This window comes from Pristis pectinata, chromosome 2 (assembly GCF_009764475.1).
Source record: "Pristis pectinata isolate sPriPec2 chromosome 2, sPriPec2.1.pri, whole genome shotgun sequence".
Taxonomy (NCBI): domain Eukaryota; kingdom Metazoa; phylum Chordata; class Chondrichthyes; order Rhinopristiformes; family Pristidae; genus Pristis; species Pristis pectinata.
In genome coordinates this window covers 56,006,071-56,022,574 of record NC_067406.1, presented here as the reverse complement: position 1 = coordinate 56,022,574, position 16,504 = coordinate 56,006,071, and the positions used below count along the sequence as shown (strand labels likewise).

Here is a 16,504-nt window from a genome sequence, read left to right as displayed (position 1 = left end):
AATTTTAATGTTATTCTATTAGTGAACAGCTGTGTATGATTTTTTTTTCATATGGTAGCCAGCAATACTAAGGTCAGAAATATTTTAACAGATTATTTTGATTATGAGAGACAGCACTAGAGGAATGCTTTGTTTTAGGTATGTGCTGGCTTTGAGTAGAGGTACAGCCTATTTAAAACAAATGTGTTTCGCAATTAATTTGTTTCACTACGCAGTCTATTCAGAATCGTAAATATTGGGGACACTGCAGGAATCACAGTTTCCAATTTTTGTCCCTAATCCCTAATGCACAGACTCCCTGGGATATGCAGTGGTTTCCAGTGATGCAAATCTGGATCTCTCCTGTGATTTTCAGTGGCATTTGAGTGGTCTGGGCCAACAGACCCCACTTTCAACTTGCTTGTGAAGTTTGCATCTGCATGAATCACAGGGGAGCTCCCTGAGCAGATTTTGGGTCTGCATTGGAAACCCGATTTATTAACTTAATTACCTGGCTCTCTATTAGTTACCCCTTTGACTTCAGCACAGTTGTAACTCCCAGGGCAGCCCTCTAATCTCATCATCTGCCTTCCTCCACCAAGCAAGCAAGCAAGCTCCTCCCATCCCAATACACAACCACTGACTCTATCCCTACTCCCCAAGCTAATGGGGTCACCCCTCCCCCCCCTCCCTCCCCCATACTAGCCATCTCCCCTCTCTTTCCAGTCCCGATGAAGGGACTCAACCAGAAACAGCGACTGTCCATTCACTCCACAGATGCTGCCTGACCTGCTGAGTTCCTCCAGCTCGTTTTTGTGTTTCCCCAACTTTCATCAGAAACCTGAAATCAGTCCTCTAGACACCACATTAGATCTTCTCAGTTTTTACTTCAGAAGCGTAATCAGGCTAATTCTTAATTAGGGAGCAAAAGATTTTTGCACGTTGTTACAGATCTGCGAGTAGAATTTCCCTTGGGTATTTTAAATAAATTTACTACCATGCTTATATGAAACTCTGCTGTTGACTATTTTAGAACTTAGAAATCAGCTGGTGCTTTATAACTGAATACTTCAAACAAGTATTCAGTTATAAAGTGCCAACTAATTTATTAAAATGTTGTTGAGATTCATTTCATTCTTAATTGCACTAATTCATCAGATAAAAACATGACTGGGACTCTTATGGTGAGAGTTTTAATTTTGTTTTTATTTGAACCAAAGTATAACATGATTTTCTCTGTATACAAGTATCATATTTAGAAATTGAGTGAAATATATGGATGTTCCTGTTACATTATTTTTTTAAGAAAGGGAGCCTTCAAATGGACACCTGCTTAGGCAGGTCCTATTTAATTTATAATGAAACATCATAGTTATTTTGAAAATCAAAAAACTGCAGATGCTGGAAATTAGAAATAAAAATGGAAAAAAGCTGGAAACAGCAGTTCAGGCAGTATCTGTGGAGAGAGAAACAGTTTTTCAGGTCTGCAACTCTTTGTCAGCCCTGGGAAAGAAAGAAAACAAGATACATTGGAAGTGTTATAATGTGATCCTAAAAGTTACATCATTTCTTGTAGGTCATTGCTGATGATTCAGATGGGCCATCAAACAACCAAATCCACTATTCTATAATTAATGGCAATCAAGGAAGCCCATTCACCATTGATAATACCAAGGGGGAAATTAAAGTGGCACAACATTTGGATAGAGAAAAAGTGAGTACATTGCAAGTGAGCCTACAACATGATTAAATCTTACATTGTCAATATTTTTCATGAATAATTAAGATACAAAAAGAAATGTTCAAAGTCATTAAATTGTAATGATTTTTTTGATAGAAGATATATTAGGAACAAAAGCTCTTTTGGGTTTAAATGCAATGTTTTTTAAATTGTGTGTATGAAGCCAAATGCTTACTGTTCAAGACTATATTCATCATGTATAGATCCAGCTCCTCTTTGAACATTTTGTTCTCCTGGCATAGATTTCTGGCTATACCCTGACAGTCCAAGCTTCAGACAATGGTACTCCTTCTCGGTTCAACACAACCATGGTCAATATTGATGTAGCTGATGTCAATGATAATCCACCCATGTTCTCACAGGCAAACTATAGTGTCATCATTCAGGTAAGAACAACAGAACTATGGTGGTCCCAGTAACATTTTGCTTCTGAATATTGTTTTGAAAGGTATTTATTAAGCTGTAGCAGTTGGATCATTAATCAAACATCATGAGCAGATTGAGGAAAAATCCATTCAGAGCAGAGTAGGAAAAGATAGATTTGAGGATGTGCAAATTTAAAGGCTGCAAGACAATAGACTATCAACCTTTCAGGCAGACAGTTTTAAAGACACATGCCCTCACCACATTTAAAAAGTGCCTGGAATGTACACTTCAAGAGTTGTAACCTGCATGACCAGGTATTAAGTGTGGAACTTGCATTTAGGCTGGGTAGAACAGCTTGAATGTGATGGGGTGTATGGCCTCCTAGATAATAAATCTATGAAATCATGGATTTACACATAGGTCAAAATTGGAACTATGCAGATTCAGTTGATTGCAATTGGTTTGGAATTACAACATTTCTATTATGTAAAAAGGGTAATCTTAGCCTAATCAACTATTGGGATCTACAAGAGTTGCTTTCCACAACAAAAATCTACAGAACAAATCTTCCCTGGATATTTAAGGGTATTCAGATGAGTTTATAATCCATTCCTTTCTCTTGTTGGGAGATTTGTGAATTCTAGTCCTTCATCCAGGAGCCCCAAATACAATTGATAACCTTCAGAAAGTAACAATAAATCTCCTAAAACAAGGACTGAATGCTCATTATGAATTTAAGTCTATCCATGGTTACCTTTGGTTTCTAACTTGAATCAGAAAATAGAACATAGAACAGTACAGGCCCTTCAGCCCACAAAGTTGTGCCAACCTATATAAACACCTGCTCCATGGTCAATCTAACCCTTCCCTCCTACACAGCTCATAACCCTCCATTTTTCTTATATCCATATGCCTACCCAAGTCTTAAATTTCCCTATTGTCAGCCTCTACCACTGTCCTCAGCAGTGCATTCCAGGCACCCACCACTCTAAAAACTTACCTGTGACATCTCCCCTGAACTTTCCTCCTCTGACCTTAAATGGATGTCCTCTGGTATTGGCCATTGCTGCCCTGGGGAAAGAGGTGCTGGCTGTCCACTCTTATGACCCTCAATCTTATACACTTCTATCAAGCTGCCTCTCATCCTGCATCACTCCAAAGAGAAGACCCCTAATTTTATCAACCTTTCCCCAAGACATGTACTCTAATCCAGGCAGCATCCTGGTAAATCTCCTCTGCACTCTCAAGCTGCCACATCCTTCCCTATAATGAGGTGACCAGAACTGAACACAATACTCCTAGTGTGGTCTAACCAGAGTTTTCTAGAATTGCAACATTACCTCGCAGCTCTTGAACTCAATCCCCCAACTAAAGGTGGCTATCACACCATACACTTTCTTAACCACCCTATCAACTTGTGGTAATTTTAAGGGATTGATGGACTTGGACTGTTCCTCCACACTGCTAAGAAATCTGCCATCAACCTTGTACTCTGCCTTCAAGTAGATTCTTCCAAAGTGTATCACTTCATGTTTTTCCAGATTGAACACCATCTGTCACTTCACCACCCAACTCATCCTGTTGATATCACATTGTAACCTATGACAACCTTCTGCACTATCCACTGTATCTCCAACCTTTCATCTGCAGACTTACTAACCCATCCCTCCACTTCCTCACAAAAATCTTGTGATTTTTTAATATATTTAAAAAAAAAAATCACAAAAGAGTAGGGATTCCAGAACACATCCCTGCAGAACACCACTAGTCACCAACCTCTAGGCAAAATATTCTTCTTCTACTACCACCCTCTGCCTTCTGTTGGCAAGCACATTCTGAATCCATGCAGCCAAGTCTCCATGGATCCCATGCCTCATGACTTTCTGGAGGAACCTACCCTGGCAAACCTTGTCAAACACCTTACTAAAATCCAAATACACCACATCCACCACTCTGCCTTTATTAATGTGTTTTGTCACCTCCTCAAAAACTCAGTTAGGCTCATGTGGCACAACCTGCCCCTCACTATCCCTAATAAGACTGCTTCTCCAAATGCTCATAAATCTTGTCCCTAAGAATTCTCTCCAGTAGCTTGTCCACCACTGACAATACTCACTGGTCTATAATTCCCAGGTTTGTGAACAGGGGAACAACAATTGCCATTCTCCAATCCTCTGGTACCACTCCTGTGGCCAAGGAAGATGCAAATATTATCAACACCCCAGCAATCTCTTCTTTTGCTTCCTTTAGAAACCTGGGCTATATCCCATCCAGCCCCAGGGACTTCTGTCCTAATGTTTTCAGAAGTTCCAACACTACCTCTTTCTTAATCTCAAGATGCTCCAGCACATTAGCCAGTTCTACACTGGCCTCACATTCAAAGTCCCTTTCTCTAGTGAACACTGAAGCAAAGATTCATTAAGGACTTCCCCTACCTCTTCCCCTCCACCCCCCCCCCAGCACATTCCCCAGACTCCATTCACTTGTGAATCAGATATTTTGAAATGTTGGCATTCTTTGTATCCTATTTATGGACTGCTCACCTTCATTTCCACAACAATAACCACAGTTCTTTAATGCTGAAATCTTTCATTCTTTCACACAACTATAGCAAAACTCTCCTTCTTAGTCTTCAATTCCAATAACTCCAGTTTGTGCAAACCTGTCCTACTGGCACAATGTTCCACAAGATCACAGAGAACCCAAATGCAGAACCCCAGTACAAGACTTGGAGTCAGGATTCTTCCTCAGAATCAAACGCAGGCATCAACCAGAAGGAATCTTGCCTCAGGGCTCTGAGACAGAATCCCAACACAGAAAAAGGATTTTCAAGGAGACACAGCAAAAACCAGGACTGCTCTAGAGTTGCCAGTTGCCAGCTCCAAGCAGCCAGGAGCTACAGAATACCCTCAAGACAGACAAATACCCTGGCAACTAGTGCTAATGAAACCAGGGTTCTTATGCTAGTCTCCTGATGGGACTCAGGTGTGTGTCATTATGCGATTAGTGGTGCATAGAATCCATGTGCTGCACAGCAAGGCACCATCAGTGGGGCCAAATCGAGGGCCAGCACTTGGAACCATGACACCTACACTGTCCAGCTAACCATCAGCCTAACTCTTAAACTGGATTATGTTTGATAAAAGCTTTATCCTTATTCATAAATCTCTTTACTTTCGCACTGTACTCTTTATTTGCAATCTTCCCCAGTCCCTCTGACATTGTGCATGTATTTCTTCCCTTCATCCCATCTGATGGTGGGGCCACCAGTTACCATTTGTAACATTTACACCACCCTCCTGTCAGTCCACCAGAATTGTTTCATGACTTCTCTCCCCAGCTTCTGCAGTCCAATTATGAACTAGTTTTCAGTCACCCATCCAATTTAGCCTTTCAACCTGGATTCAATACATCTTCTCTGTGAGGATGACCTAGGTTGATGTAACAAGATATAGAGAAACCACTTCAAATGTATGAATTTTATCCTTTTAATAGGAAAACAAGCCAGTTGGATCCAGTGTGCTGCAACTTCAAGTGATCGACAGGGATTCCTCACACAACGGCCCTCCATTCACTTTTACAATCATGAGGGGAAATGAGGGGAATGAATTTCAGATAAATCCACAAGGTCTGCTCTTATCATTGTCTCAACTTGACCACAAGATCAAAGACGCCTATCTACTGCAGGTGCAGGTAAAATATCCATTGTTGTGCATCGTATAAGATTTGTTTATTGAACAGAACAGAATGGAGTTGATTGGAATGTAGGAATAAGTTTTTTTGAGTTGGTACTGCTTCAGGGTTGTATATAAGGAGCTGGCAAACTGTGGTTAGGTGGTTTCAGTCAGCAGTCCATTTTTTTGGGAAATGATCATGCAATTTGAATACCTGGGCATACTGACCTCTTTCTTAAATTCCTTATTGTCTATTGAGAAGAAAATTGACCAAGCTTCTCCCCAGCCAGTGATTGTTAACCAGAGACTGTAGCTGGTATGTTTTCTATCTCTTGTTACTTCAGTTCCTCCCTGCACCCCCACCCCCACGTCCCAATGATTAAGAAGCCTGTCAGCTCTCACTGTGCAGTGACACACAATGAATTACTACTTGAGCAAGATGTTCAAGGATGTGCACCACTCATGGATCATCGGCACTATACTGCCCCAGGATTCACATCTATTAGAAGAGGAGAGAAGATGTTTTGCCAAATCAAGGAATTGCCCATATTAAAATGAGGTTTGATTTAAAACAAAAAGCTTCACCTTCTCTAAAGAACCACAAACATTTCCTCTCCTGAAGAAAAAAATTGAAATGATGATTGTTTGAATTTTTGGCTTTCGGCAATATCAGGCAATTATATAATGTGATGCTGAATGTTGCTGCATAGAAGCCAATGATACTAAATCCCCAGATGCCAAACTGCACAGCTTTAGTGCTTTGAACTATTTTGTAATTTGGAATAATTATTCAGCACCAATAATTCAACAGTCTTAACTGCAGGGCCTGATTGAATAAAGGTTCAAACAGATTAATTAAATTAAAGCAAAACTTTTGTTAAAAAAAAGGTAAACAGAAGAAGTAACTGGAATGACTTTCAAATGCCAACTGCCAGTCCAGTATGTGGCTGCTGAAAAGATACCAGTCATTCCCTGAATGCCCAGCATACATCTGATATGTTTTTCATGGAAGCCTTTCACCGGGTGTCCAGCACTCTAGATGGAAACAAATGGGAAATTTATATGTGCTTCCCAAGGCCACGTGCCCGTTGTTAAAACCTATGTGCAAATTTTATGTATAAATAAATGGAATGAGCACTGCACACTTTGCACCCACTTTATACCAAACTGTGAGTATTGTAGCTGGCAATATTGAGGCCTAGAACACAACAGCTTCTCAAGGCACCAGACAATTGCTGTGGCCTGTGGGGCTCTCTTTTCCCCCAAAGCACGCCATCCATTCTTTTCTCTTTATTGCTAACTTTTAGCTCAGCTTTCTGGTAGAGATGGTGTCTTCTCATTCTCCTGATTTCATAAGTTGCCCATGAGTTATTGAACACTGAGCAGGGCTCCTAATCAAATCCAGTCCTGAAAATGGTTCAGGGCTTCCACTGAACCAGTCAGTGATTGTACCTTTAAGGTGAAAATTGAAAATCATACATCAGTACATCTAAAATTCAAGTTCATATCCTGGCTGGAGACTTAGTTTACCATTAATTCTTTAATAACAGTTGTTACAGATGTTTCAATGGGAGCCATATGTCCACATTTTAAAGAATGTGATATGTGATCCCGAAGGTTATTTTGTAGCCTGATCTCTCTGCCATAGAAGTAATGGGATTGATGATGTATCATAATTGCACACTGTTCTGAAGCTAAGGAGAACATGTTCTACGAGCACTGTATGCGAGAATGGGCTGTAAACATACCTGTTCTGTAGCCATGAATAATTTAAAACAATTAAGCAGATGGGAATTTTTGTGTTGTCCCAGAAGTGTTGTCACATTGCTTCTCTGAAATCAATGTGTGCAAAGCTAGAGGAAATAAACTAATCCAAGAGTTAATGCAAAGTGAGTATATATTATCCTTGCAGTCCCCTTGTATCTTGGGAGGAGGTTAATTAGGATAAAAATATGAATCTTTCCAAGAGTGAAGGGCATTATTTCTAAAAGGGCTTTGCTTAGAGTAATTTTGAGACTGTATTCTGTATTCTTTAAGATATAAGTTGTGTAAAGTATGCAATGAATGTGAATGCAAATGTTCAAAATCTGCAATAAGACAAATGCTTTAATATAAATTGAAGTTTATAAGAAACAGATTATTCTGTAATGTCAGTTACGTTTGCTTTATTTTTCCAGGTAACTGATAATGGGCGACCTCCATTATCCTCATCAACATTCATAAAGCTTAAAATTATTGAAGAAAGTATTTATCCCCCAGCTATTCTTCCTCTGGAAATCCACATAACTACTGTTGGAGATGAGTATGCAGGAGGTGTTATTGGCAAGATTCATGCAACAGATCAGGATATTTATGATACTCTCAGGTATAGCCTTGCTTCTGACATGGGAAACTCATTTGCAGTTTCCAGCACTGATGGAAAAATGATTGCACATAAGCTTTTGGATGTTGGACAATACATTCTTAATGTCACTGTCACTGATGGTCGGTTCACAACAGCTGCTGACGTATCTGTGCATGTTAAACAAGTGACAGAAAATCAGGTCAACCATTCTATTGCCATACAATTTGCAAACATTACACCTGAAGAATTTATAGGAGACTATTGGCGTAACTTCCAAAGAGCATTACGAAACATTCTTGGCGTCAGAAGGCACGATGTACATGTTATTAGCCTGCAACCTTCTGAACCACCTTCAAATTTGGATGTGCTCCTGACAGTCAATAAAGCAAGCAATTCTTTCCATCTGCCTGAAGTTCTTTTCCGTAAGTTGAATACCTCCGTGGTGGACATGGAGGAAATGATGGGTGTCCGAATACTAAAAGTCATTCACAAACTTTGTGCTGGCCTAGATTGCCCAATTAAATTTTGTGAAGAGAAGATCACTGTCGACAGTAATACCATGTCAACACACAGCACTGCGAGGCTGAGCTTTGTAACACCAAGACACCATAGAACAGCTGTCTGCCTTTGTAAAGGTAAGGATACCTTGTATTCAGTCTGCTTCATGATTATCTAAAAGAACCAAAAATATAATATGGAAAAGATAATTTGTGTTTGCAAATTTTAAATGTTAAAGATAATAACTTAAACTACAATGCAAACTTATTTCATAAAATTGTATTTAAAGCTGTAGATTTTTAGTTGTTGAGGTGTCATCAATTAAACTCTATAAAGTAATGCTTATTATATTTTTTGTGAAATATTTTTTTGCTCCTAGGCAGCAAATGCCCCACCATACATAAACTCTGTGAAGCTAATCTCTGTCCTGCTGATACTGAATGTGTACCTGATGCAAAAGAGGAAAGATATACATGTTTATGTAAAAATGGGAATCAGGGCCAGTGCTCTGGTAAGGATTTTCTCTGTAATCTAAGTTAAAGGCTTTTTTTAAATTTAATTTTTCATGAGGTTTATACTGCTAATGAAAGCTTTCATTTCAGTGTTTGCATATTTATTTGATGGCTTTACTTCTAGTAGAGTTGGGACTGTTTTACATCTTTGATTTGCATTTATAGGTGGTTCCTCTCTGTCATTCAATGGTAATAGTTATGTGAAATATCGACTCCTGGAAAATGAAAATAAAGAGGAAATGAAACTTTCTCTGCGTTTACGGACTTATCATCCGCATGCGATTGTCATGTATGCTAGAGGAACAGACTACAGCATTCTGGAAGTATGTGCAACTAGCAAAAATGGGCAAAAATTTACTCAGTGCTATTCTTTGCATTTGATTAACTTAAGTAGTTGAACAATTCATTTAAAACCTTGGAACTTGACATGGCCATCTTAACTCAGGGATGCTAAATAATTTCTATTCCATGAGAGAAAGCTGAACAGTCCATGTTCAAAAAGTAAACCTTCATTTTCATTACAGAAGTTGTAAGATTTTGTTATCAGAATACTTGAAGCATTAGATGTGCAGACTAATCAAATTTTGTGATGAAAATCCACATTCTATTACACAAGAACACAAGAAAATAGGGACTTGAGTGGGCCACCTGCCCACTCAGGCCTTCCCCAACATTCCATATGATCATGGCTTATTTGCTCTTCTGTGCCAGTTCCATATAGCCCTCAATTCCCCAATCTTTCAAACATTATCTACCTTCTCTTTAATTACCTGCGGTGATCTAGTATCCACAAGCTTCACCTATGGGTTAACCCTAGTTGCTCTGCTTTTCTACACCATCCCAAAGACTGGTGGGTTGGTAGATTCATTGTTCACTGTAAATTGTCCCCACTGTGTGTGTGTGTGTGTGTGTGTGTGTGTGTGTGTGTGTGTGTGTGTGTGTGTGTGTGTGTGTGTGTGTGTGTGGTAGTATCTAGAGAAAGTTGATGAGAATATGAGGAAAGTAAAATGGGATTAATGTTAGGATCAGTAAGACCCTAACATTTTGTGTTTCACACATAAGAACACCTAGATTCCTCTGTACTCCACTCAGTTTAAATTTTTTTTCCATTTAGATAATAGTCTGCCTTTTGATTCCTTTTACGGAAATGTATAACCTCACACTTTTCTGCATTAGACCCTATTTGCCAAGCCTTTGCCCACTTTCAATTCATCTGTAACTTGTTATGAGTCTCAGCATCCACAACACAGCATGTCCTCCCACCTATTTTTATGTTGTCAGCAAACTTGAATATCTTACACTCTGTCCCCTCGCCAATATAGACAGCAATAATTGAGGACCAAGGATTAGTGGGGACTCCACTAGTTACATCTTTCTAGTCTGAAAAAGACCCATTTATTCTGACTCTGTCTTCTGTATAATAATCGATCTTCAATCCATATTAATACTTCCCCCAGTGCCCTAAGCTCTTATATGCTATCCTTTCATTATACAATTAGGTTAATATAGTATGCCACATAAAATACTTCATATCCATAAAGATCATTGTCAAACACCTCTGACAGCCAGTTTTAGTTATGTTGTTTGGACTGATCCAATAATGATTGCCATGCTGTAGGGTAAGGTCATAGACTTGATAATTATTTGAAGTAAATATAATCCTGGTGACTATTATCAGCATCATTATTTAGATGTAAAAATAAATTATTTAATGCTCATAATGCTATTTTGCAGATTAACAATGGAAGATTGCAATACAAGTTTGACTGTGGCAGTGGTCCAGGAACTGTGTCAGTGCAGAGCATCCAAGTCAATGATGGTGAATGGCATTCTGTATCATTGGAAGTTGATGGAAATTACGCAAGATTGGTTCTTGACAGAGTCCATACAGCAGCTGGTACTGCTCCAGGCACCCTGAGAACACTAAACTTAGACAATTTTTTGTATTTTGGTGGCCATATCCGACAGCAGCGCACAAAACATAGTAGAAACCCGCAGGTCAGCAATGGCTTTAGAGGGTGTCTGGAGTCAGTTACGCTAAATGGGCAAGAGTTACCTTTGAACAGTAAGCCAAGAGTTTATGCAGTCATGGAAGAATCTGTTGAAATGTCTTCTGGTTGTTCATTAATGCTTGCAGAAGGCTGCTCAAGCAGTCCGTGTCTGAACAGTGGCACATGTTCTTCACTGCCCAATGGAGGTGAGTGGATCATTTACGAATTGAAAATGGTTCCAGTGGCCAATGCGTTAAAATATAATATTTAGCAGTGTTGAATGTATGGTCATAAAATATAATTTTCATTTAATGGCTGTTTGCTGCACTTAGGTTAATGAATTAACCATGAACCAACCAAAATCCTAGCATGAATTGTTCACCCAGACGTCTGTAAAACTGTTCAATAATTTAAGAATATTAGGAATAAGAAGCTGTCATGCAGCCTATTGAATCTCCAGTCTAGTATAAAATCTGCTGCAAGCATTTAGTTGAGGAAAAGCTGTGGAAAAAAAATGTCATTGATCTTGAGCAAAATTCTGTGATATTTATTTTCTATTTTCCAGTTCCATGCTTAGCTTTTCTTCTGAAACCTAAGTGCTCTACTTATTCTCTGCTGTATTTTTTCATCACTTGTACTTATTCCATTAAACTATAAAATTCCAGTTTTTCAAAGACTTGTGCAAGTATATCCCCAAACCTTTATGTTGTTATGACTAATTTGCTCCTATTTTCAAGGAAATAAGTCTTACCCTTGACTCTTTTTGTTGGTAGTCTATTTAAAGGAAAAATATATATCCATCCTAAGTTTGCTTTTAATTTTAAATGGGGCCTCTAAAGCCCTACTTCCAACCCAGGTCTAATAACCAGGACTACAGTACTTGAGAGGCATGGATATCGTATGTCTCTCAAACATTGTAATCCTGGATTCGATTCATAGAGCTATACAGCACAGAAAATAGGACCTTCGGCCCAACTTGTCCATGCCAACCATGTTACCTAACTTGAACTAGTCCTATTTGCCTGCATTTGGCCCACATCACTCTAAACCTTTTCCTATCCATGCACCTGTCCAAATGTCTTTTAGATGTTGTAATTGTACCCGCCTCTACCATTTCCTCTAGCAGCTCGTTCCATATAGGCACACCCTCTGTGTGGAAAAAGTTACCCCTGTGGTCCCTTTTAAACCATTCCCCTGTCACTTTAAACCTATGCCCTCTAGTTTTCGACTCCCCTACCTGGGTAAAAGACTGTGGTTATTCACCTCATCTTTGCCCCTTATAAACCCTTTTTCAGTCACCCCTCAGCCTCCTATACTCCAGAGGAAAAAGTCCTAAGCTATACAGCCTCTCCTTATAATTCAATCCCTCCAGTCCTGGTAACATCCTAGGAAGTCTTTTTTGTACCCTTTCCAGTTTAATGACTGACTACCAATAGCAGGGCAACCAGAACTGTATGCAGTATGCCAAATGCGGCCTTACCAAAGTCCTGTACAGCTCTAACAATACATCCCAACTCCTGTTCTCAATATCCTGACCAATGAAGGCAAGCATGCCAAACACCTTCACCCTGTCTACCTATGTCACCATTTTCAAGAAACTATGTACCTGCATCCCTAGGTCTCTCTGTTCTACAGCACTCCCCAGGGTCCTACCATTTGCTGTCTAAGTCCTGCCCTGGTTTGTCTTACCAAAATGCAACACCTCACATTTATCTGAATTAAATTCCAACTGCTATTCCTCAGTGGTCCAGTTGATCAAGATCCTGTTGTAATGTCAGATAACCTTCTTCACTGTCCACTCTACGACCAATTTGTGTCATCCGCAAACTTTCTAACCATGCTACCCATATTCCCATCCAAATCATTAAGATAAATGATGAATAACAGTGGACCCAGCTCCAATCCCTGCAGCACACGGCTGGTCACAAGCCTCTAGTATGAAAAACAACCCTCTACCACCACCCTCTGTCTCCTACCGCCAAGCCAATTTTGTATCCAATTGGCTAGCCTGTCCTGGATCCCATGTGATCTAACCTTCTGGATCAGCCTACCTTACAGTAGCTTGTAGAAGGCCTTGCTAAAGATTCTGTTTTGGTATTCATTCTCGGTATTGGACCATTGGAATTTGCCGACTCTAGCTGTTGATTATCACTTTTTAGTATTGGAAATATTGAGATCTTACAGAATGAGATATCCTTGGCACTTTGTGGGAGTGCTTTCCCCTCAGAGATTCATACCTTTGAATGTTATCTTTGTGCCTGTGTATGATTATTCTAGTTATTTTCTTAAAAAGCAGCCATGAATTCTAAAATGTTGTTCAAATATGAAGCCTTGCATAGTAGAATGTATGAAGATTTTGGCTGACGTTATTTTAGTCAGTAGTATGTGATAGTATCTTTATATGTGATTCTTAAACCATTGGTAACACTTGAATTGTGACACAAATCCACTTCATCATGAATAATCCAAATTTACATTCTGCACACACAATGTATGTTAATATATTCAGAACAATCGCAATACAAGCACCCATCACACTCCTTTCAGATTTTATTATGACATATTAAAGGCTTCTCAGAGGTAATTTAAATTTTAACATTGTGAAAGAGAAGGTTCTCAAGCATACCATTGTGCACAATAACCCATTAAGAAAATAAGGAGACTTCTGTTGTTAATATTTAATTGCATTTGTGAAATCATTTAATACAGCAATACGTCAGACTTCTGTGTTTACTCTCCATTAGGGAAGTCAATAAAGTAATTTGTCTTTTGACCACTGCTTATGTAGAGCAGGGGTAACTTACTGATTTCATAATATCTGGAATCTTAGTGATTTGTTCATTGATGATGGTTCCAATGGTATGTGATGTTAGCATTGTGTGTTCGTATGGTTTTCATTGCGAGAAAGCGTGACGCAATCCACTGATTAGGAGAAATGAGGAAACAAATAGTGAAGATTCTACCATCATAATACAGGCTTCTCTGGTTACAGGCAGAATACCAAAGAAACAAAGGACTACTATCGTAGTCTTACTGTTTAGAACTATAGAAAGGGATAGACTGAGAAGTTACTGCCCAGTCACCTTGCCTGGTGCGTAAATTATTGGAAAAAATTCTAAATCATCATTTAAAAGAACACAGATAAATCGAGGACAGTCAGCATGAATTTGCTCAGGGAAGGGCATGGCCAAGAACTTGGAATTTTTGAGGAAGCAGTTACGGCCAAATTCTACATGTGATTCAACTGTGAAAGGTAGTGGGATCCAAGCGAAAGTGGTGTTACATCCAAAATGACCTCAGCCTCAGGAAGCAAAAGGTAATGGTCAGTATGCAGTGGTGACCAGAAAGCTGTTGGCCCCTGGGTTCTGCAGGGCACTTTGCAGGGTATTTCAAGCTATTTTTGTTATGTATCACTAATTTAGACTTCAATATGGAGCATGATTAAGGTCATAGATAATACAAAAGTAGGCTGTCTGTTTGATGGCAAGTTGGAAAGCTTTACACTGTAGAAAGATTAGAAAGAAAGTGACCCAGCTGGTCTGGGAAAAATGTAGGGTGGGTTTTTGGGTAGGATGAGCAAGAGTAGGGAATAGACAGTAAATGATAGGACACTGAGAAATGCAGAACAAACAGGGATCTTGGAATGCATGTTCACATCTTAGAATTAACAGGACAGGTAGATGAGGTTGTTATGAAAGCACATACAATACTTCCGATTATTAGCCGAGGTATAGAATACAAATGGAGTCAAGCTACAACTGTATAAAGTATTAGTTAGGCGACAGATAGAAAACTGTGTACGACTCTATTCACTTCATTACAAGAAGCCTTGCAAGCCAGAGACTATCCAGATTTGATTTATAAGGATTTTGCCAGACTAGAGAATTTTAGTTATGAAGACGCAATTGACCATGGTTGTTTTCCTTAGAACCGCATGGAAAATTAGTCATATATAATTGAGAAGCCCATAAATGAGGAATTATGAAGAGGTAATTAAGTAGGGGACTTGATTTTAAGATAATGGAGATCATAAATTCACTGTGTTTGAGGCAGCAATCCTCATTACATATTTAAAATAAAATATTGCATTAAGCACTTAATGTACTTTAGCCTGCAAGGCTGCAGATCAAGAGCTAGGAATGGGATTAGTCAGAGTAGCCCTCTTGACTGGCACAGATGAGTGGGCCAAATGGCCACTTCCTGTGTTGTTAATGATTGTAATTAATATTTATTTGAGATGATGAAGGATACAAAGTGTACACTGATTCCTAATCTTTTGGTATTGCAGTTTATTTTTTTTATTGTAGTTTTAGTTTTGGTCATTCCTTAATTGCTAATAAACATCTCATTTTATGGAAACTTACATTTTTGCAGGCTACTTCTGTAAATGCACTTCTCTGTTTATGGGTATTCATTGTGAGATTGGTGTCAGCCCTTGTGCTTCTAACCCGTGTCTGTATGGTGGAACTTGCATTCCTGTGAACGATGATTATATCTGCCAGTGTAGAGGACAATATACAGGACTAAGGTTAGTTTCCTTTTCTGATTAAATCCCAGACTGAATTTTAATGGAAATTGTATTTAAAAAAAAGATATCTAGTTAAACCGAAAATGTGGAAGCTATTGCCATCCTTTCCTGGCATTTATTGAATATACAAGCTTATAGTACCATGATTGAAAATACGTGTTATTTATATTTTTGGAGACTGTCACCCAGATTTTCAATGTGATTATATTAGTTTGAAGAACAACAAAAACAGAATTTTTGTTAAGGTTCTGGCACAGGTTGGCATTCTTGTCTTGAAATGTGGTCTGCATTCTCCTCTACTCTTGCTTTTCAAATCCAGGTAATATTATGGAACATTTGGTTTTTTGCATTTTTGCTCTTTCCAGCAAACTGACTTTAAACCTGTTTATTGTTGAGAAACAGCTTATAATCGTTGCTGGAAGTAACCTTTTTCATCCAGTGGTAGCCAAATGTGTAACAATGATGCTCATCCTTGTTGATGGAGGTAGTTATTTAACTATCATGATTGATTGCCTTGGACAAAAGCCAGGAAGATGTAAGGCAGTGGAGAGCAATCCTCCTCCATGTTGTCCCTAATGCTTTGCCCTGTGGAACAGCAATTTTCCTAAACTGGTAGGCCCTGCGAAGAATAGTTACAATTTCTGTAATTTGTAATCATAGGCTTTCAAACATCACCGTATATTGTTCATAATTTCCAGTAATATTGGATGGATGTGGCAGCAATGGTGTGCATTTGATATTTAAGCAATATGTTTGGGATTCATGGAGGGACATTTTTTTCTGTACATTATTTAAAAAAATCAAATTCCTCCTTTCTAAACATTGTCCACAGTGGCACTGCTCTGTTCTTTGTGGTGCTAGAAGTTTCCAT

At 38.9% G+C, this 16,504-nt stretch overlaps 1 protein-coding gene across 7 annotated transcripts in view; it reads left to right on the top strand.

The window, feature by feature from the left end:
- fat1a (FAT atypical cadherin 1a) overlaps positions 1-16,504 on the top strand; it is a 158,473-nt gene that overhangs the window by 128,275 nt on the left and 13,694 nt on the right. For all 7 annotated transcript variants that reach the window (XM_052035519.1, XM_052035490.1, XM_052035499.1 and 4 more), the window contains 8 exons: positions 1,556-1,693; positions 1,963-2,106; positions 5,582-5,779; positions 7,938-8,739; positions 8,982-9,113; positions 9,280-9,437; positions 10,849-11,311; positions 15,480-15,633. In XM_052035519.1, coding sequence (XP_051891479.1) covers positions 1,556-1,693; positions 1,963-2,106; positions 5,582-5,779; positions 7,938-8,739; positions 8,982-9,113; positions 9,280-9,437; positions 10,849-11,311; positions 15,480-15,633 — 2,189 coding nt within the window. The remainder of the gene's footprint in view (positions 1-1,555; positions 1,694-1,962; positions 2,107-5,581; positions 5,780-7,937; positions 8,740-8,981; positions 9,114-9,279; positions 9,438-10,848; positions 11,312-15,479; positions 15,634-16,504) is intronic.